Consider the following 18,774-nt stretch of genomic DNA (forward strand, 5'->3'; position numbering starts at 1 on the left):
TGGATTATCCACATCCACTTCTAACCGACTGCGGAGAATGGACTCTGCAGAGTATGACGGAGTTGGGGTCGTCTAGTGACTGTGTGTCTAGTGATTACCTATCTGAATATCGGATAGGCTACTTACGAAGTACGTCTTTCACTAATCAAATGTCCAGTGGGATCCCCACTTGTATGTCTTAAACCTGGGGTACTCCAATGTTACTAATATCTCCGGTCTGGGGGAATCCCCCCAAAAGATATCATTGAAGGACTGTAAATATTCATGAATCCTTCTTAAATGATCAAGTACTGTGATGGTATACCAGTAAATGACAGATATAGGTCCTAAATGAAATGAATAGAGTCTCTGAATAGAGTCTCATAGACACTCAACCATAACTCTCAGACTAAGGTATACTGGCAAGAAGATCAGCGGATATCCCGATAGCTATACCATCCCTCGACATGCCTGCTAGTCCAGCCTTTACGGCACTGAAGTCCCTCTTATGAAGATCCCTCCACCCTCCCCGGAGTGGGTTTCCCCAGAATCATACGATCTTCTTCCCCCAGATAGTACTTGGTCCTTGCTGTGTCTAATATTATTATTATTCTTTTCAAACATGACTGTCGATCCCCGGGTAGGCATCATCCTACACAGTACCTAAGGTAGTTCTATAGTCAGCTTGCTGACTGTTTGCTAGCAACTACCCCGGAGTGTGCGATATGGCGCCGTCTTGACAGTTAATATGTTTGTCTTCATGGGCAACATGTATTCTGTATGTTTTTTCTTTCCTTCTTATAGTAATGTGTGTGTCTCTGATATCACAGGCCGGCCTGGCAACGGCGTTTAGCTCTCTGGCCGAAGACTTGGAGGTGAGCTATGCCAAACTATCCGGTCTTGTCACCTGGTCAGTCCTCTCGATGGGACTGGCCAATCTGTTCTGGATGCCTTGTGCGCTGTGCTTTGGCAAACGGCCCGTTGTCTTGGTCTCGATGGCCATGTTCCTTGGGGGAACGATCTGGAGTGCGGTGGCGCCAGGATACAACAGCTTGCTTGCCTCGAGGGTGTTTGCCTCTGTTGGTATGCTTTGAGCCATCTCTCTTTTCTGTCTCTCTTCTTGACTAACCCTTTTATAGGCTATGGTTCGATTGAGTCTCTAGGACCCAGTATTCTAGCAGGTATCTTGAACCCAATCAACCACTTCTCTTTCTACCCATTTCTCCTTTCTTTTCTGCTCACGCTGTAGATCTCTTCTATGAACGTCACTACGCCAGCGCCATGGCCGTCTTTGCCGCGTTTCTCTCCGCCGGATCCCAGGTCGGCCCCATGATAGCGGGATACCTCGTCACCGCGCGTGGCTGGCGGTGGTTCTTTTACCTCTGCAGCATCCTCACAGGAGCGAATCTCTTGACCACGATATTCTTCCTCCCGGAGACCCTGTACGAGCCTGACGTTGACGAGACCACCATGCTACAAGAGGGAGATGCCGATCGCGAAAAGGATACATACGCCCACGTCGAGAGGACTCAGGCATCGGCGATGGCCTTAGATGGCTCCGTCTCGCACTGGAAAAGTCTCTACACCGTCAGCTTGTCCAGGGCTGCCAAGGAAAAGGGCGTGTTCAGGCACTTTGCTACTCTCTTCGTCTTACCTCTTCCCCTGTTGATCATTCCTGGGGTTCTTCTTGCCTCCATCATGTATGGAGTTGTATTAGGGGGGTGAGCATCATTACCGTCTCTCCTCTGTTTAATATCATCAGGTGTTCTTCTTGCTAATAAACTAGAACCGTCGCGATTTCCACCCTTCTCGCCGACCTCCTCTCCCCCCCTCCCTACCTCTTCTCCGCCGCAGACATCGGCCTCTTCACCTTCACCAGCTTCATCGGCATCCTGATCGCCTGGCCCATTGCCGGCCCGCTGACTGACCTGCTTTCCCGCATGCTACGCTCCCGCAACAACGGCGTCCACAAGCCCGAACACCGCCTGCCCGCCCTCCTTGTGCCCTTTTTGATCTGCCCCGCCGGTCTGGTCGTCTTCGGATACACCATGGCCCGCGAGGAGTCGTACCTCCGTCTCGCCGTGGGTGTCGCCATGTCCACCGCCGCCCTGGCGCTCGTCCCCGCCGTCATGCTCGCGTACGTGGTCGACGCATACCCGGCCGTCAGCGGCGAAGCCCTCGTCCTCGTCAACGCGTCGAAGAATATCGTCGCCTTCGGGCTAGCCAAGGGCGCTGTCCCCTGGATGGAATCCCATGGCGTGGGCCGCATGTTCTACGAGATGGCTGGCATTGAGTGGGCGGTGCTTCTCCTTGCGTTGCCTTTGTATTTTGCTGGACCGTCCATTCGGTCACGGATGATGGGCATGTTTGATAAATAGGTATTTTGTCAAGACGACTTTCTTTCTATCTATATGTTCAATGATTCTGTTACCAATACTATGAAACTCAGTGTGCTCTCAGTAGTTGGGTTAGTATGATACAGAAATATGTAGAGACCGGAGCAAGTTGCACATTTATTAATAACTATTCCAAGTTTTATATATCCATCATCCTCCAGGGAGAGTAAATCAACGCCACAGATTTGGAATTCAAAGACCGTCAAACAGAAAAATAAAAAGAAACCCCATACACCCATCAAATTTATTGATTTCGCGGCCGAGTCTCGATCCTCCCGCCGCCAGGCCCGTCGCCATTCTCAATTCGTCGAAACGGCCCGGCCGGCCTTGAATTGTGGTACGGAGAGATCGACGTCGACGAGCTCCGGCTCAGAGAGGCCGGCGATGAAGGCATAGACGATGCAGGCGTGGAGAGAACCGAGGAGGCTGCCGTTCGCGCAGCCACGGCCGCCGCCGCAGCAGCAGGGTGGCAGTGAGAACAGATGTAGATGTTGAAGCCGCGGCCAGCGCAGGTCCCGCAAATCGAGTCTCTGGAGAAAAAAAAAAAAAAAAAACAGAGGATTCAGCGAGGCGAGTCACTTCCCCGACGGATTGATGTGTACCCTACCTAGGTGCATTACCTGCACACATTCGACAGGTCATGACAGTCCGTCCTCCGATACATGATGTGTGTTCGGGATCCAACTGAAGCATTGGCAATGGGTTGAGAGCGCTCATGTCGACAGCGAGTCACGGGCAGGAAGGTATAGAGATCAATCGAGTGCACTGCAGGTGTGTCTTTAGAAGAGAGAGAGGAGAGAGAGAGAGAGAGAGAGAGAGATGTCCAGTCTTTGTTAAAGAGATGCCACCTGGAGACGGAGCTCTCTATGGTCTATATATACATATATCAAGAGAGAGAGAGGGAGAAGAGATGGATAAATAAGCTCTGCCGGTGCTCCGTACATGACGAACGTTATGCGCAAGCTATCAGGGCGTGGTTTCTGCGTTGCGGCGCAGCGGAGTGGATAAAAAGGCTCGTATGTACGAAATCGCCAACATTACTCGCGGGGATTCATGGTTGGTGATTGTTTGAAGCAAGGTAGCTCCTTGTCCCAGCCCAAACGGTGATTTATTTTCCCCATGAGCGCGCGACGAATGAGATATTGTTCTGGCCCGTGTCACTGATGACAGCGCTCGGTGAACAGCCCGGCATTCGCTGGTCAAGGTCTCCTGGATCTGAATAATCGGCACAGCCGAATTTTACTCTTATCCGGGCATTAGATCAGTAGGACAGTGGTGTTCCGAAAGTACGGACCCCCCATAGGCAAAGCCTCCTTCTGTCCTGGTTCCGGACTCAGCCTTGCAGGTTGGTACGCAGGCTCCGGGTAAGCAGCAGCAGCTGGAATGCCTTGAGATGGGATAGCTAGGCAATAGACCAGGTCCACCGACAGCTTAGTTTCCGAAAGGGGGGAAAAAAAGAAAAGGAAGCCAAGGAAAATAAGGCCATCTCCTCCAGGTACGGTACTATCGATCCAGGCAACTCGCGAGTCACTGGTCCTGGCGTTTCTATTCTCTGACATGACGGCTGTTACCTCATCCTGAAACAACCAAGAAGGGCCAAAACCTCGACCTTTAGACGGTATCTTGCATACTCGCTCGCATGGTTGAAAGGATGAACCGGGCCTTGGCTACTGGAGCATCTCGGCCCTAAAACCGGAAAATAACTCCAAAAGCATGGCAGCCACTGCAAGTCGTGTTACTGTGTCCAAAACAATCGGTGGGATAGGCAAACGAACCATCTGTCCGACTGCTTTCTGCAGCAATTGCTACAGGTCCATCCTGACTTGGGGATCTGTTGATGTCAACCACGGGTAGATGCAGAATGGACATGCGATAATGAGATCATGGCCAGCAAGAGGGCCAGAAGAGGCAGCCTACAAAGAGGCAATTCTAAACGTTCCATTGACGAAGGAAGGGACCAATAAAAAGACAGCCCCAACAACTTTCCTCGGATCAGATGCATGAGAGACAACAGACCATGGCAGGAGCTGCCGGAACTCTGCTAGAGCCCTTCAAGATTTAGTCCATGTTGCATGCGGGTGCCATTCGTCAATTCATCCCTCATCACTTAGACCAAGACCTGAGCGAGACATTGGATCGTCGACTCTGTGTCAAGGCCGGAGTACGTAAATGGTTCTCCGGAAATCTTGTGAACCTCCGATCCCAAAACCACCAATTAGAAAGCCCTCACGTAGATATAAAAAAAGAGCAGCTTGATCTGTTGTGATTTGGACCGCTAATACAGCCACAGTGTCTCCCCACCTCAAACATGGAAATGCCGAGGGAGGCAAGGATCATGATTGTATTTTCATGTGAAGTGCAATCTCGCTTGGAGGAACGTTGCAATCATAATGTGTCAGTCACTCCTTTGTATGAACTCTCTGTCAGCACCACTTACCATGAGGTACAAGGAAAGAATTGATCAGCATCGAAGGGAGGGAAAAGGGAGAAAAGGTAGGCTTTGGCGATAGTCATTTGGTACGGAGTAGATGGGATCTAACTCATGCAAGGATCCGGCAAAAAAAAAAAAAAAAAACTGATGGAGGATAATATGAAGCCATTGGTAATCACGCGAGCTTCGATTGATTCGCATGCATGCCATTAATAATTACGTGAACACCTCGTGTCTCAATCCTCCCGCTCGGTAGTAATAGTAGTAGTACCTTTTTTTCTCCTGCAAAATGACAAATTCACCTGCAGCCCGAACCCAGCTGGCAACGAGCAGACTTGATCACATGCCCATCATATCCGCGAAAACGAATATGAAACATTTGGATCCAGGTCTCAATGAGGGAGTATTGAAACGATCGTAGCACCAGCTTCAGCCAAAGAAAGGTGAGGTATAACGTTCAAAATCTTGCGAAAGCCGAGAGCCTAGTCTGGTATAACTGAAACAACTCCGACGACTCCGACGAGGAATGTCACTCTAGGGGGGGAAGGGGAAGTTTCCACCCAAGTCTGCTACCATCACGGGACAGTAGCAGACGAGGCAATCACTCTCTATCCTGGCACGCGGACGATGGACAGCTAGCATTCTGGTGTGGCTAGGGAGGTGTCGTCTCAGCCGCGCATTTGTTGACTGTTCTAGGACTAAACTGTATGTAAGCCATCTGCACGAACCCGCCGGCAATCACACAGGAAAGTGGGAGTTTCAGCTCAAACCCGGGAATGGCCGCACCCTCTCATCGAGTTAAGACCTTCAGCTCGTGGTCAGCAATGGGCAACGGTTGTCCTCTCCCAACTCTGCTCGCACGACCGGGGGGAAAACGCCGCAACAAACAGCCTCATTACGGTACGAGGGGCATTCTTGAACCGATCGATGATGAAGAAGATACGGTATGTCATGTGTTCTTTTTCCCTATGAGGGTTGACAAGAAGGCAACGGTGACACAGAGGAGATGACAGTCTGCGTGATGGCGAGGGGGGGAAAGTGACTCCGACTCGGGGTCTGATCAGCTGACGCCGGACTGCCTCAAATCAATCCCCTTCGTTCCCTCGACCCTTTCACCGCAGCCCACATGAGACTTTGGGCTAGGGCTGAACGCAACACCCAAAGAACCGGGTAGGCCGAGTTTGACAACATCCTCCGAGTGTGACGGACTGGGAAAATGGAAGGTTTGGAGCAGTGGAAAGAAGGTAGAACACTGCAGGGCAGGCTGGGGGGACCCTTTTCCGACATGTGTGGTGATTTTCCCTCGTACAGGATGCGAGACCAACTGAATTGTAAGTCATTACTACATAGCAACTGATGGAGGGGGATAAAGCTAAAGACAGAAAGAAGGGGGAAAATAAGGACAAAGAAGACAAAAAGTCTGGGCATTGCAATCTGCAGTCCGAAAAAAGAAATCCTATGCGCCTAGTTGAATCTCTGCATCCCTCGCTCCTCCTTAAGCAAAGCAAGCATACATGAACCATACGACCCGACTATTCATTCCAGGACACCACCCAATGTGAAGATCCCCCCCCCCCCCCCCAAGCCCCCTCCCTACACTCGTTTATTGGCCGCTCTAGTTGAAGAAGTCGGGAGGCAGGGAGGCCAGCAGAGCAATGGTTCCGAGACCACCCACCACGGCACCGACCAAGGCAGTGGCAGCATGACTTATGTAACCCCTCGCATGAGGAGCTTCATTCTCAACTCTTGCCTTTTTGCGCAGGGGTTCTTCGCTCCGGGAAAGAGGGCTGACGGGGGGTTGTGAGGCCTCAGCTTCTTCGTTCGCAGAGGGTTTATCTCCGGTAGAGGAAATAGCGCTGAGTTGCGATAGATCGACAGGCCCGGAAATGTTCTGTGGTTGCGCATCCTGGGACATGGACATGGCATTGTCGGGGGCGCTGTGCACCTGGGACTCAATGGGCGCAGAAATGATAGAATCCATCTCCATCTCGGGAGCCTTTCGCTTCAACGTGACTCGTGGAGGGTCGGTGTGCTCCGGATCAGTAGCATCAAGGATATCCGCAATTGAGACTCGCGTGTGAACTTTCGGGGCTTGGACAGATGGAAGGGAGGCATTGTTGTCCCTGGGAGTGGTGGTATCATGAGAGTGGGTTGGTGATATGAATGTAGACAGACACGGCATGCTGTTTCGAACGCAGGCGTATCTCTGGGTATGCTTTGTGAGGTCTCCGGCCCAGGGATCGCCGATACTTGAAGGTCCAGCAGTGCAGGTCATATTAGGAGCAGAAAGGCCCGAGACCACGAATGGGCCATCGTGGTAGGTGGGCACTGGGTTTTGCCGCGGTGGAAATGTTGTCTCGTAGGGAACCGCACTCTGCGGATGAGGCGCCCATTCTTCCAGCGCCGTTTTGAAGTGGCCGATGCTCGAAGCACCAGGCACAGGAGGTTCTACTGGTCTTTCACAAGGAGGCTGAGAAAGATCCGGCTTGTAACCTGGCACTGGCCAGAAGACAGGAGCCTGTGACTGAGCGACCTGAACTGTAGGCTCTATTGCGTTTGTGGAAGAATCCTTGAGCTCTTCGCCTGCTTTGAGATAGGCAGAATGATCCTTGATTGAATGCTCACTCCCACCATTGGAGTCATGGGAATAATTGCTCTCATTTTCGACGTCACTGTAAGGTTCAACGCAGGGCGGAGGGTAGGCTGCAACCTCGGAAGGGCTGCTTGAAGCCATCGACTCGGCATCATCATCTGAAAGGGGAGGGCACCAAATTATATAATCACCCTCATCCTGCGAGTCATCCTCACTGTCAGCAATTGAAACTTGCTCATCGGGCGTTTGAGCCTCTGCAGAATTTGTGGGAGGGGTCGATCTTGGTGTCACAAGTGGTTGATCGCCATCAACAACAATTGGACTCTTTTGTGACCCTTCAGCATCCGTGATCTGCTCCTGTCCATGAGTGGATGATGCCTGCGGCACCTCATTGAACATTCCCTTGGAAGATCCCGTAGGGGCCTCGCCGACGTCTGCTGCATCTTGATTGGGAAGAGAGGTGGCTGGGCTGGTTTGGTCCAAAGGGTCATGGTACTCTAGATCAGTAGGAAAACTTGATTTCTCGATCTGGAAGACATCAATGCCGATCGATTTCGCACGGACTGAGGTGGATTCGATGTCCATGATTTCGCTATCGCTGTCGGAGTCATCATCAGGAACAGAGAAGCTGTTCATCGCTTTTTTGATGAGAGGTCCATCCTGTCTGGGGTCGCTGTCAACCAAGTCAGTCAATGCTGCTAGGCAAAATGGTAGATAAGAGGCTAAAGGGGGGAGGCTATTACCTGTCCTTGAACCACTGGCATTCGCAACGAACTTTGAGAGGTTCAAATGTATCTGCACCACGAGTCACAACAGTACCGAATGTCAGCACGTCGCCGCTTGCAAGCGGGACATCTAGACCACTGGCGATCTTCATATCATTCAAATATGTACCATGCATGGACTCATAATCGCGGATGTAGACAAACTGCAAGACCAAACCAATATCAGCATACAGCGGCCCCCAAGGACGAAGCTGAAGAGACACACCTCCATATTTGCGGACGTTCCCAATCGTGCATGCTTCCGAGACATCACTCGAGAATCAAACCATGCGTTATGATGAGCAGGAACCAGGTTCTTGGCCTCGCGCTTCGAAGACCGACCGATATCGACATATTTGCAGTCGGTCGAGAGGGTGAGGGAGCGGAAGGGGAACTGATCGGGCTTGAAAAGAGGGTGGAGGGTGATGACAACTAGTCCCAGGTGATGGTCAGCCAAGTCCACCAAAGCAATACTGTGCACAATATTGCCTTTCGCGTACCTTGTTTGTCTGCCATGATGGCCGCTCGTATCACCGAAGACGCCGTCAAGGAACAAGGAAGAGGAGCAGGTCTCTGAGGAGTGTAGATATCAGGAAGGTGTGGCAAAAGTGGCAACAACTCGAGGCTCCCATCAAAGGTTGCTTTTGTAGGCGAGAACTTGACAAGATGTGTCCAAAATGAGACAAGCAAATGCTTACCTTGTAGTCGTACAGTTTCAAGGGCGTACTGGTCCTACCGAGGGTCCTTACCTATATTGACAGGTCAGATTAGTACTGGCAGAAGTAAAAGAGAAAGAAGTACCTTGTAGTCGACCAAGTGATGACGATATCAATGGAAAGAGCACCTTGAAGAGGGGTAATCCAGATGATAAACCGTGGTTGGAGCGGTTGTTACCTAGACTTTCCCTCCCTCTCAGCAAGAGGTGGGCGGACAGCTAGTTAGGTACCAGTAGGTACCTACCTAAGGTAAGTTCCAGGTTGCCTGCCACGGTGCCCTCTCAGTGACTGGTCAGGACTGCAGCCACCTCGGATTGGGTAGCAAAGACAAATAGGTACGATTTGACGATTATATCCGATTCAAGGGGGGAAGTAAACTGGCTCTCAGGCTTGGACAGCACAAGGCCACCAGCGTACAACAGGCCGATAGAGTGACCGATAACTGTAGCGTCGTTCGTGGAGCGATAAGGGGAGCCCACACCGTTGGAAGCCCCGGGGGTTTTTTCAAGGAAGAGAGAAGATGAAGGCAGAAGTAAATGAGGATAAAAATCTTCTGGAGACAGAAAAAGCTGTGAGTGTTGCAGAGATTTGGATTCGATTTGTCTCAGCAGATGATTGAGGGTACCTAAGGGGCGCTGATGCCTGCGATACGCAATGTCCATTACAGCATCCGGGAGTCGACTGATAGGCGGGAACAGGGCGGGGGTTTGCGCTGTTTGTCCCTCGAGTTCATGTGACGAGGCTGTGCCTTGTTCGTCAGGAATCCATGGAAAAAGGGCAAGTGAATCAAATAATTCATAAGGGAGGGTCTAGATCGCATCGATACTCCTCGGATTGCTATCCTATAATATAGTACACGGGGGCTCTCCCTTTCACTGCCAGTCGAATCATCAAAAAAAGACATGCAACATTGAGTCCATCCGTGCCATGCCATACCTCCCCGACTCGTTCAAGATGGTCCCTACCTATGCAGAAAACGACCTCCAACCAGCATGTTGGAAAAGGGGACGCGGAAACGTTCAACAGTCCTTTTTGAAGTTGCGGAAATCAAACGAAAGATGGGAGTCGCACACTCGAAATGAAAAACGAAAGGGGCATTAAATGGGACACACAAAAAAAAAATTACACAGGCAAGAAGAAGTCCGTTCCCAAGGCGCCGCTGAGAACATCAGAAGAGACCGGAATCAAGAGGGTGTGGTGTTGATTAGACAGGCGTAGGTTCGTTGTCCACATGCTTTCAGAAAGAAGCGACATGGCGAAGACGGGTGGAAAAAAGAGATAGGGGGAAAATAAAGAGAAGGAGAACGCAGATCCCAGACGCCGATGTAGAGACATCGAGTCGATCAGAGAAGAGAGTTTCTATTCCAAAAATAAAAAGACGGTTGGGTCTGGTGGTGAGCGAGTGGCTCCAAGTTTGTTTGTTTTTTTTTTTTTTTACAAACCCGGAGGGCCACCCAGACCGGCGCCCATGCCTTGAAGGCGAGCAGCCAGTTGCGGGTACTTCTCCTGGACCTCGAGCTGTGTCCGGGTGGCCTCGGCGTATGAGATGGCGTTGACAATCTCGGCTTCAGTACGAGCCAACTCGGCGGCCCGCTCGAAGTACTTGAGAGCCTGGGAGACCTTGCCCTGCTGGAGGAGAAGCTGGGCCATAGTGCCCACAGCAATGTCGCACTCAGGGTCAACTAGATCGCTAATTAGTATCCTGGAGAAGGAAAAGAAAAAGAAAGAAAAAAGGAAAAGACTAATGAATGGCTCAAACATACTGATAAGCGCCTTCTGGCATAGGTTCTCGGCCTCCTGGAAGTCGTGCTTCCACTGGAAGAGCGCAAGGGCCTTGTTGATCAGAGGCAGGACATTGATACCCATGGGCTTGTTCTGCTTCTCCATCTCGACAGCCTTGTCGAACTTCTCAATGGCCTCGGAGAAGTTCTGCTGGTCGAGGAGAAGCTCGCCGTAGTAGTTGTAAACGTCGGGCACATCCTCGAAGTTCTTGACCGACCGTCTGAAGGTGGCCATAGCCGAGGCAACAGAGCCCATCTTGTACTGGGTCACTCCCAGCTGGATGTGAGAGTAGATGAAGCTGCGGTCCAGGTCAATCGACTTTTGGTAGTCCTTGGCAGCCTCGGCGAATTCTCCGAGGATGAAGTGAAGCTGGGCACGGTGGTAGTAGATATCAGGGTCGTCCTTGTTGTGGGTAATAGCAAGCTCGAAGTCATCCGCGGCGGAGTCCTTGTTACCTAAGACTGGGTCAGATACTGAAGGAAAAAAGTACAATAGATTGGAAGAATATAAGTGGGACTTACCCAACTCAAGGTGCAAGCTGGCGCGTTTGATGTAGCTCTGGACCAGCGACGGCTGCAACTCCACACTCTTGTTGAGGTCGGCCAGCGCAGCCTGTGCATTGCCTTCGAGATAGGTGAAAGTGGCCCGCAGGTTGAGGGCCAGGGCCTCAAAGTCGCCGAGGTCGCCGATTTCAAGGGCCTTCTCAAATGAAGCAGCCGCCTCATCGTAACCCTCGGCAGTCTTCTTGTCCATGGCGAGAAGACCCTTGCGCAGCAGTCCCTTTCCAGAGTCCTCGCCCAGTTCAGCGGACTCGGCCAAGCCCTCCGGGATGGGACGAGGGCGGAAGCTCTGGAGGTAGTTGGACACAAAGGTCGGGCTCGGCAGCTTCTTACCCTTAGCTTCGAGAATAGCCTTGGCCTTCTGCTCCGCGACCTTCTTCAACAAACGCTCAAGGGCGACTCGGCTGGTTTCGTTGCTGAAGCCGTCGAGGATGCAGCTGGCGGTGAAATCGAGCAGCGCCTCGCTGAACTTTCCGAGGTGCTCATAGGCAATCGCTCTCCGGTTCAAGGCCTTGACGTACTCACTGTCCATCGCAATGGCCGCACTGGTGTCCTCCACAACCTTCTCCCATTCGGACAACACATTGTAGCAGGCGGCGCGGTTGGAGTAGAAGACAGGGTCGGGCTTGCAGATGATGGCTTTGCCGTACAGCTCAATGGCCTTGTTGTAGTCCTTGGAGCCGTAGGCCTTGTTGCCAGCAGCCTTGAGCTTCGCAGCGTAGTCCTTTCGGGTCTGCACATAATCCAGGGTCAGTCCCATTGCATTTTTTTTGCTGGCTGATCAGCCAACCCTTTGCTCAACGCACCTCTTCCGACAATTCTCCCACGGTCGCCTCATCCACATCCGGAAGCTCCTCAACGGGCTTCTCGGTCTTCTTCTCCGCGGACTCTAGATTGGATATCAGTTCTACATGCTCGGGGAGAGATTGAAAAAAAGAAATTCTGGCCCTGTTTGGGCGTGCAAATCCCATCCACGTACCGTCTTCGACCGACGCAGCCTTGGTCTTCTTTTCCTCCTCGGCCTTCTTCCTCTCGCGCTCCTTTTCCTTGCGTCTCTCCTTCTTACTCTTCTTCTTCTCTCCGGTGGCAGGTGGTTGCTGTCCGGCTTTGCTCGAGTCCGACAGATAGTACACCACGCCGGCGCTCGTCACCACGACCGCGACTCCAGCAATGGTATAAACAAGGGCCTTGTTCTCCGACACCCACTTCGAGATGCGGTCCCATACCGACGCTGACGACGACGCAGGCAGTGCCGATGTGTCGAGGACCACGTTCTGTGGCGGCAGCGTCACCGGTAATTCGGTCGACATGACGATGTGCTTAGGGAGGGAGAGAGAGAGAGAGCTTGGGGGTTCAGGACGAAGGAGCCGGCGACAGCCAGTAAACGCGAATCACGCAGGAATCAGAAAGAGCAGTCCCGATTGAGCATACGCAATAACGCTCACACGAAGATCAGACCGGTCTGGAGATGCACAGCAGACGCTGTAGGCGCTTGGAGGATGCTGGGGGGGTTGAGAGGTGATGCGACCAGCAGTGAAAACTTATCCAGCCTTGATTATCCGGCGGCCGAGATGTGCTCAGCTGTCCTGCGCCAATCACGGCCAGCAGCTTGATTTCTCCACATCGTCAATGGTTCGATGGCAAACAGGATGGATGATGGTCGTCGAGGTTATTTGATTTATCTTTGGGTTTCAAACTACTTGGATTGGGGTTCTTTTCGATCTATGTTGTAATGTGGTTGATTGTGGTGTCTGGTAAAGCTGGCCACATTGACTGGGCTGACTGTCCTACCTCACTGTTGAGGATATCGTACCACAGGACTTTTTAATTAGAGAACTGACGGCCAACAAAATGTCCACGACCTCTGCATTCCAGATCTTCTCCTCGCTCCGTTACGATCCTGCTCTTCCTGCAGAGACAGAGCAGCCAGCGACCGCCTACCCCGACCCGCGCGAGTCCCCCTACTACCTGCTGCAATACCACCGGGATCGTCTGCTTAACGCGGCCAGAGAATTCAGATGGGACCAAGCGATTGAATTTTTACAGCAAGATGCCGGCCCGCTTGCGAGATTGCTGGATACCCACATTCCAGACACTTCGAAAGCATGGCGGCTCCGGATTGTGGTCGACTGCAACGGGGTCTGCGTCGTTGAGGTGCATCCGACCGCGCCGATGCCTCCTTCGAACCTGCTCGTTCCGATACCATCTCTCCCCCATCGATTAAGCTCACCAGACGATATATGGCGTGTCTACGTGGACTCTGCGTCGACAGTCCCGTCTGAGTTCACCACGCACAAAACCACTGCACGGGATGGATACACTGCCGCCCGGCAGCGAACGGGAATTGATTCTCCCGCAGAGCTCGCAGAGGTGCTGATGGTGAATCCAGAGGGTGAAATAATGGAGGGAAGCATTACTACACCATACTTCCTAGCACGGAATTCTGGGTCTGGGCAGGAGAGCGAGGTTGGCTTGACTCCACGATGGATCACTCCGCCGCTGGCCAGTGGTGGCAACGCGGGCACAACGAGGAGATATGCTCTGAAAAATGGCTTCTGCACGGAGCACAGAATCCTAGCATCCGAACTGGTTGATGGAGAGCCGTGCTGGCTCAGCAACGGAGTCAGAGGTTTCTTGCAGGGAGTCATAGTCCTGAAGGATCATCATAAATGAATGTCGTCTAGTATGACTATGTGGAGAATTGAAAGATCCTCTTCTGATGCAGCTAGCTGGAAGCTAGTCAGTATCAATTCATTGGCAGGTTGATACCAGCAGTCTGTCTTTTACCCTCACCCACTCAAGCTGGCCATGCAAGGTGGAAATCTCTGGCCGCCTTGTTTTGCTGGATCTGATGATCTCTCGGAATTTAGACATGGCAATTCGACCTGTCTTGGATGCAGGACTTGTCAACAGAGTTTGCCCATCCTGGGTGTCTCTGATGTGTCCTCCATCTTCAAGCTGATTGTACATATCCATCTCACTACCTGAGCACACTTCAAGGTGCAACTCTCACTGGAGCGGAGGTACCTCCAGGGACTTGGTTCCCCTGTATTGATTCTTCTACTCCGGACTACATAGGTGTAGACTCACTGTAGAATAGCCATCCAGAAAACAGGAGAAAGGCATCACCTATCATATACATTCAGGAAGAAATAGTTGTATGTGAAAGAATCATACCTATTCTAATTGATAGGTATTTTAATCTATAGGAAGCTCGTCGCCTCCAGCTGACACCTCATGACCGTCTGATGACGATTGCCATGGATAAGCCTGAGAAAGAATAGCTCTGATTGGCCAGAAAACAGACTTCCACGTGACCATATCACACCCCCGCGTTCCTAAAACGGCTAGCCTCGAAGTTTTCCAGTACTACATGGGGGATCTCGGAGCCGGCGGTACCGATTAGTCCGGGCCAACCCAGAAAGAAAGAAAGGGCAGAAGAAGAGAGCAGACGACCTCCGTCAACGGAACTGCCAGCCAGCCCCAAGTCTCCTTTTTTTTGCCATCTTCCCACGCCATTACAAACCTCACGCCGTGTGGACTCACTGTATGCCTCTTACGCTGTGACGATGAAATTCTTCGAGAACATATCTACCTATGAGTACTCCTTTCCCGCCGTCTCGCTAGCCTATTTCCTCCGGTACCCGAACCCCTACTCTCGCCATGTCCTGACGACGGATGTGATTGAGCGCTACGTCGATCCGCAGACGGGCCGGTTGCACACGACGCGGCTGCACCTGAAGAAGTCCAAGGTGCCTGCCGGGATCCTCAAGCTGCTTCCCAAGGGGATTGGCGGGTCCGACAGTTCCGGCCAAAGCTACATTTTGGAGACGACTGTCGTTGACGCCCGCGAGGGCTGGATGGAGACTGAGTCGCGCAATATGGAGTGGACGGGGATTCTCAGCGTGGTGGAGAAGCAGCGGTACCAGCGCGAGGTGCTGGAGGGAGAGGGAACAACAACAACAGCAGCCCAGGGGGCCGACGAACGGACCAACGTCAAGACGACGGTCACCTTCCGTTCTCGGTTTGGACAGGGTAAGTTGCTGGGAGGGCGGAGCCGGTCGGAGACGGCCACGCCGTCTTCCAAGGCGGAGGACGAAGCTCCGAAGCGCGGGTTCTTCGCTTCGCTGTCCACGGCCGGCGTGCAGCGCACGATCGAGCTCATCGGGCTCAACCGGACCCGCGATGCCATTCTCTCCAGCAAAAAGGGGATGAATATCGTTCTGGAGCGCCTGCGTCACGGTGGGATTGTTGGTGTGCTGGAGGGCATGCGTCAGGACCGCGAGGCGGCGTTCGGTCCCGACGGTCCCTGGAAACGGGTCTGGCTGCACGGCAGCGGCAGTCATGCGGAGGAAGACGACGGCTGATTGGAGTCAGTCTAACCTCTGCCACTCATTTGTATCTTCTTCTTCTTCTTCTCCCTTGGGAATCGCCTCTCGTCTGCATATTTCGATCAGGGTTTGATTCTGCATTCAGCATGGAGCTCAGGCGTTGTGTTTGTGTTTTTCTCCTTTTCTCTTTTTGTGTGTGTGAGTGTGTCTTGGATGAAAACTCTCCTTTCTTCTTCCTGTGGAGTCTGAAAACAGGACTTCTCTTCGATATGTATTTGAACCCACGAAAGAAAAGCCGGGTGTATATTATAGGGAAAATGGAGGTGGTGGCTTCACTACCACCATGTACAATACAATTACTTACAATTAAGATCCAGACCTAGTATCATCTAAAACAGTTGCATTACAAAGCCATGGTTTATAAGCATCATTTGACGTGCAATGAATGCAGGGATCGACGCAAAAACTGTAGAAGAACTAACCTAGGAATGAGGGTATGATCTGGGGGGAGCGCAGTGTATAAATCATGTCTCTACTCGCTGCGTTTATATGACGGAAAATAAGAACCACTACGACGGATCTATCCTCAATACTCAAAGAGGAAATGTGTTTGGATGGCAGTTTGGCAGAGTCTGGGCGAGAATGATAGTACATTCATATTGATAACACTTGATGACGACAAAGTTGACCAAGAAACAATTTAATAGAATCGGGAATGAAGGAATATAAGTGAACTAATATCATGGAGAAGAATGACCCCCCCCCCCCCCATTACAGACTTCCCCCATGGGACGCTCTTCAAGAAACGCGAGGGTCAGATGGTGCAGATCCAGAAATACACTGTCCAGCCAAGCTCAATGCACTAGCTTTTCCAGAACCTGCCAGACCAATGGAAAGAAAGAATGGGAAGAACTGGAGGACGAGGAGGTCGGCTGTCAGGAGAAAAGAGAGGGGGCAGAGATGCGGTGGCAGGCGGCTGAACTTGAGGGACCAGAATTGGGGACACAGTAGACGCCATGGGCGAGGGAGATTTGGACAAGAAGGGGAAGTAGAGGAGGAAGATTGGGGAGAGGAAGATGAGGAGAAGGAAGAGAAGGAGAGTTATCAGGTGACAGTCAGGTGAAGACTGAAGTCAGGTGAGGTCAGGTGGTCTTGGGGTGAGGATGATTCTGGGTCTCTTCGCTTTTCCTATTGAATGTCCTTCCTCTGGTGTTTACTTGCGCAACTGACTCTAGCTATTCAACAACCCTGAGGCAGTGAATAGCCTCAACACTCGAGCAATATAAAAGGCCTTTCCATCTTCAAAATGGTTGTTCTTCATCATTCTCCCTTTCTCATCCCTTACCATCTACTCATTCTCTTCTCGTTAAGTTTCCAGGATGGATCCAATTACCGATGAAGATCGCCACAAGATCTGGGCGAGGTTGCCTGACTTGAACATCGGCCATAGATACCTAACAACCGTCTCAAGACAGGCCAAAAACCTTATCCATCTATCTCAAGTCAGGGCATGGCCAAACTTTTGCAATGATGTCCGCAGGTACACCAGTCGCTCTGACGTACTTGGTCAATTCCCACCAGTTGGCGGTGTTCAGGTAGCCTATCGCCGGGAATCCTATCCCGTCGGCAACGAAGCTGGTGTTACTGGCCGTTGGGTCAGTAACATAGCAATGAATGTAAACGCTGTTGCCGAGAAACTGCTACTGCCCAAGTTCGCGGATTATCAATTAGGTAATAACGGCCCAAGAGGCTGCAGTGTTGATGATTCTCCAGGCATCATTCTTCTTAAAGGAGGATCACGGACCGTTCTGGTAGGGGAGTTCAAGACTCCTTGGACTACGGACTTGAGCGTTCGAACGACCAACGACGAAAAAATCGCTAGACTATGGGGTATGTTTCCGTGGAGGCCACTTAAAAGCTTGATGCTAAATGCAACTAAATAGGGCAAATCACAAATTACATGGATAGCTGTAGGTGCCGGTATGCAATTATGTCTACATATATGCAAACAGTCTGCATCCGGCGGACAGGAGACTATTCATTTGAAGTATCCCCAGTTATTCACCATAACATACAGTCTCTTCCAGTTATATCCAGCCAGAGTCCCACAATCAGCGTTCGCGAAGCCTTACTCTATATGGCATACCTGGCTGGAGACGGAGAGGGCGACTCGGCCTTCTCGAAAGTGGTGGGCAATCTCTATGTAAGTGTCCCGAAGTATGGACAGAACAGAGCAGCTGCTTATATTACTCACCCAGCGTCCTGTACTTGCTCCTAAGCAAGGTTTATTTGATCATATTAGTTAGCTACTCTATTGGGGTTTCTGATGCAGTAAAATATGTCAGAGGTGCGTGCCTGATTAGGCTTAGCGTCGCCTCGTTTGGCGCGGCCACACCACATAACCACCTGCTTCGCGTCCGAGCTGTAGTAGTAATAGCAACCATTAGCCATCTCTTCCCTTTTCTAGGCCTACTAGGCCAACATGGTAGCATATTATTTAAAAAGATAGAGTATACTATATTTAATAAATTCTTATTTATTTAAGATCTTATCTAAGTGATATTAATATCTGCAAAATAATAGGTGATATAAGTAATATAAGTAATATAAATAGTTCCCCTAGGGCCAAACATGTTCAAAAAAGACCAATAATAATTAAATTTAAAAAATCCACACCTACCTAATTAATAAATTAGATATTAATAGGCCTATATAATAGGAATAGAACTAATTAAAGGTTCACCTAATAAGTAGTAGCTATATTAATAATTAAAGGCATTAATTAGGCGACTAAAATTATAGATAGTTAGCTTATTCTAGATACTATTAAGAAGTTATAAGATAAAGAGAATATTAAATATTAGGAGGACTATATCTAGTAAGTTCTTAAAGCTAATAACTTAAAGAATATTATTTATAAAGATATACCTAGACTAGTAGAGAATTTCTATAAATTTAATAAATAAGATTATATATTATAATATATAAAGCTCTAGCTGGCACTATTAATTAATAAGAATATTTAAAGTAAGGTTAAGATATCTATATTACTATAAGTATATATAAATAATTTCTATTATACTATTCTAATAAGTATTAAAGAAATAGGTGTTTATTAGGCCTCTTATAACTTTAGGAAACTAATTAAGATATATTATTTAAATTATTTAATAATTAAAGAATTTATTTAGGATCTTATTAAGAGTTATAATACTACTAATC

The 18,774-nt window shown here is 50.3% G+C and overlaps 8 protein-coding genes across 8 annotated transcripts; 4 read left to right on the forward strand and 4 right to left on the reverse strand.

Annotated features, from left to right (window-relative positions):
* Window positions 1–601: 601 nt before the first annotated feature.
* Window positions 602–2,357, forward strand: ASPZODRAFT_150923 (hypothetical protein; the record flags this gene model as incomplete). Its single annotated transcript, XM_022725684.1, has 6 exons — window positions 602–619; window positions 683–757; window positions 810–1,062; window positions 1,119–1,160; window positions 1,229–1,700; window positions 1,766–2,357. The coding sequence occupies 6 exons, from the start codon at window positions 602–604 to the stop codon at window positions 2,355–2,357; spliced, it is 1,452 nt and encodes a 483-aa protein (XP_022583263.1).
* A 262-nt stretch (window positions 2,358–2,619) lies between these two features.
* ASPZODRAFT_14878 (hypothetical protein) lies at window positions 2,620–3,092 on the reverse strand (the record flags this gene model as incomplete). The annotated part of the gene is made up of 2 exons (XM_022725415.1): window positions 2,620–2,905; window positions 3,004–3,092. 2 exons carry the CDS (start codon window positions 3,090–3,092, stop codon window positions 2,620–2,622), a joined length of 375 nt encoding a protein of 124 aa, XP_022583264.1.
* A 2,788-nt stretch (window positions 3,093–5,880) lies between these two features.
* On the reverse strand, window positions 5,881–6,621 carry ASPZODRAFT_1667725 (hypothetical protein). The gene is made up of 2 exons (XM_022726785.1): window positions 6,620–6,621; window positions 5,881–6,556 (listed from the first exon to the last, which is right to left on the reverse strand). The coding sequence occupies exon 2, from the start codon at window positions 6,327–6,329 to the stop codon at window positions 5,946–5,948; it is 384 nt and encodes a 127-aa protein (XP_022583265.1). The 5' UTR covers window positions 6,330–6,556; window positions 6,620–6,621; the 3' UTR covers window positions 5,881–5,945.
* Window positions 6,422–8,679, reverse strand: ASPZODRAFT_141014 (hypothetical protein; the record flags this gene model as incomplete). Its single annotated transcript, XM_022724709.1, has 4 exons — window positions 6,422–8,072; window positions 8,143–8,327; window positions 8,390–8,595; window positions 8,664–8,679. The coding sequence occupies 4 exons, from the start codon at window positions 8,677–8,679 to the stop codon at window positions 6,422–6,424; spliced, it is 2,058 nt and encodes a 685-aa protein (XP_022583266.1).
* Window positions 8,680–9,956: 1,277 nt separating this feature from the next.
* ASPZODRAFT_1667325 (hypothetical protein) lies at window positions 9,957–12,757 on the reverse strand. The gene is made up of 4 exons (XM_022726778.1): window positions 12,028–12,757; window positions 11,183–11,954; window positions 10,643–11,116; window positions 9,957–10,561 (listed from the first exon to the last, which is right to left on the reverse strand). The coding sequence occupies exons 1-4, from the start codon at window positions 12,529–12,531 to the stop codon at window positions 10,314–10,316; spliced, it is 1,998 nt and encodes a 665-aa protein (XP_022583267.1). The 5' UTR covers window positions 12,532–12,757; the 3' UTR covers window positions 9,957–10,313.
* A 65-nt stretch (window positions 12,758–12,822) lies between these two features.
* ASPZODRAFT_130876 (hypothetical protein) lies at window positions 12,823–14,390 on the forward strand. Its single transcript, XM_022722620.1, has one exon. It carries the CDS (start codon window positions 13,073–13,075, stop codon window positions 13,892–13,894), a length of 822 nt encoding a protein of 273 aa, XP_022583268.1. The 5' UTR covers window positions 12,823–13,072; the 3' UTR covers window positions 13,895–14,390.
* Window positions 14,391–14,720: 330 nt separating this feature from the next.
* Window positions 14,721–15,931, forward strand: ASPZODRAFT_114063 (hypothetical protein). Its single transcript, XM_022721075.1, has one exon. It carries the CDS (start codon window positions 14,791–14,793, stop codon window positions 15,586–15,588), a length of 798 nt encoding a protein of 265 aa, XP_022583269.1. The 5' UTR covers window positions 14,721–14,790; the 3' UTR covers window positions 15,589–15,931.
* Window positions 15,932–16,771: 840 nt separating this feature from the next.
* On the forward strand, window positions 16,772–18,010 carry ASPZODRAFT_165577 (hypothetical protein). The gene is made up of 3 exons (XM_022726718.1): window positions 16,772–17,442; window positions 17,496–17,755; window positions 17,811–18,010. Exons 1-3 carry the CDS (start codon window positions 16,932–16,934, stop codon window positions 17,856–17,858), a joined length of 819 nt encoding a protein of 272 aa, XP_022583270.1. The 5' UTR covers window positions 16,772–16,931; the 3' UTR covers window positions 17,859–18,010.
* Window positions 18,011–18,774: the final 764 nt, after the last annotated feature.

This window comes from Penicilliopsis zonata (genome assembly GCF_001890105.1).
Source record: "Penicilliopsis zonata CBS 506.65 unplaced genomic scaffold ASPZOscaffold_4, whole genome shotgun sequence".
NCBI classification, from domain to species: Eukaryota; Fungi; Ascomycota; class Eurotiomycetes; order Eurotiales; family Aspergillaceae; genus Penicilliopsis; species Penicilliopsis zonata.

Excerpts from the sequence above, each read along its gene's own strand:
- ASPZODRAFT_1667725 (XM_022726785.1), bottom strand. The coding sequence starts at position 6,329 with ATGGTTCATGTATGCTTGCTTTGCTTAAGGAGGAGCGAGGGATGCAGA.
- ASPZODRAFT_1667325 (XM_022726778.1), bottom strand. The coding sequence starts at position 12,531 with ATGTCGACCGAATTACCGGTGACGCTGCCGCCACAGAACGTGGTCCTC. Across the intron at positions 11,955-12,027 it reads TGGGAGAATTGTCGGAAGAG|ACCCGAAAGGACTACGCTGC; the intron begins GTGCGTTGAGCA and ends GATTATGTGCAG. Across the intron at positions 11,117-11,182 it reads CAGCTTGCACCTTGAGTTGG|GTAACAAGGACTCCGCCGCG; the intron begins GTAAGTCCCACT and ends ACCCAGTCTTAG.
- ASPZODRAFT_130876 (XM_022722620.1), top strand. The coding sequence starts at position 13,073 with ATGTCCACGACCTCTGCATTCCAGATCTTCTCCTCGCTCCGTTACGAT.
- ASPZODRAFT_114063 (XM_022721075.1), top strand. The coding sequence starts at position 14,791 with ATGAAATTCTTCGAGAACATATCTACCTATGAGTACTCCTTTCCCGCC.
- ASPZODRAFT_165577 (XM_022726718.1), top strand. The coding sequence starts at position 16,932 with ATGGATCCAATTACCGATGAAGATCGCCACAAGATCTGGGCGAGGTTG. Across the intron at positions 17,443-17,495 it reads AAAAATCGCTAGACTATGGG|GGCAAATCACAAATTACATG; the intron begins GTATGTTTCCGT and ends GCAACTAAATAG. Across the intron at positions 17,756-17,810 it reads AAGTGGTGGGCAATCTCTAT|CGTCCTGTACTTGCTCCTAA; the intron begins GTAAGTGTCCCG and ends TTACTCACCCAG.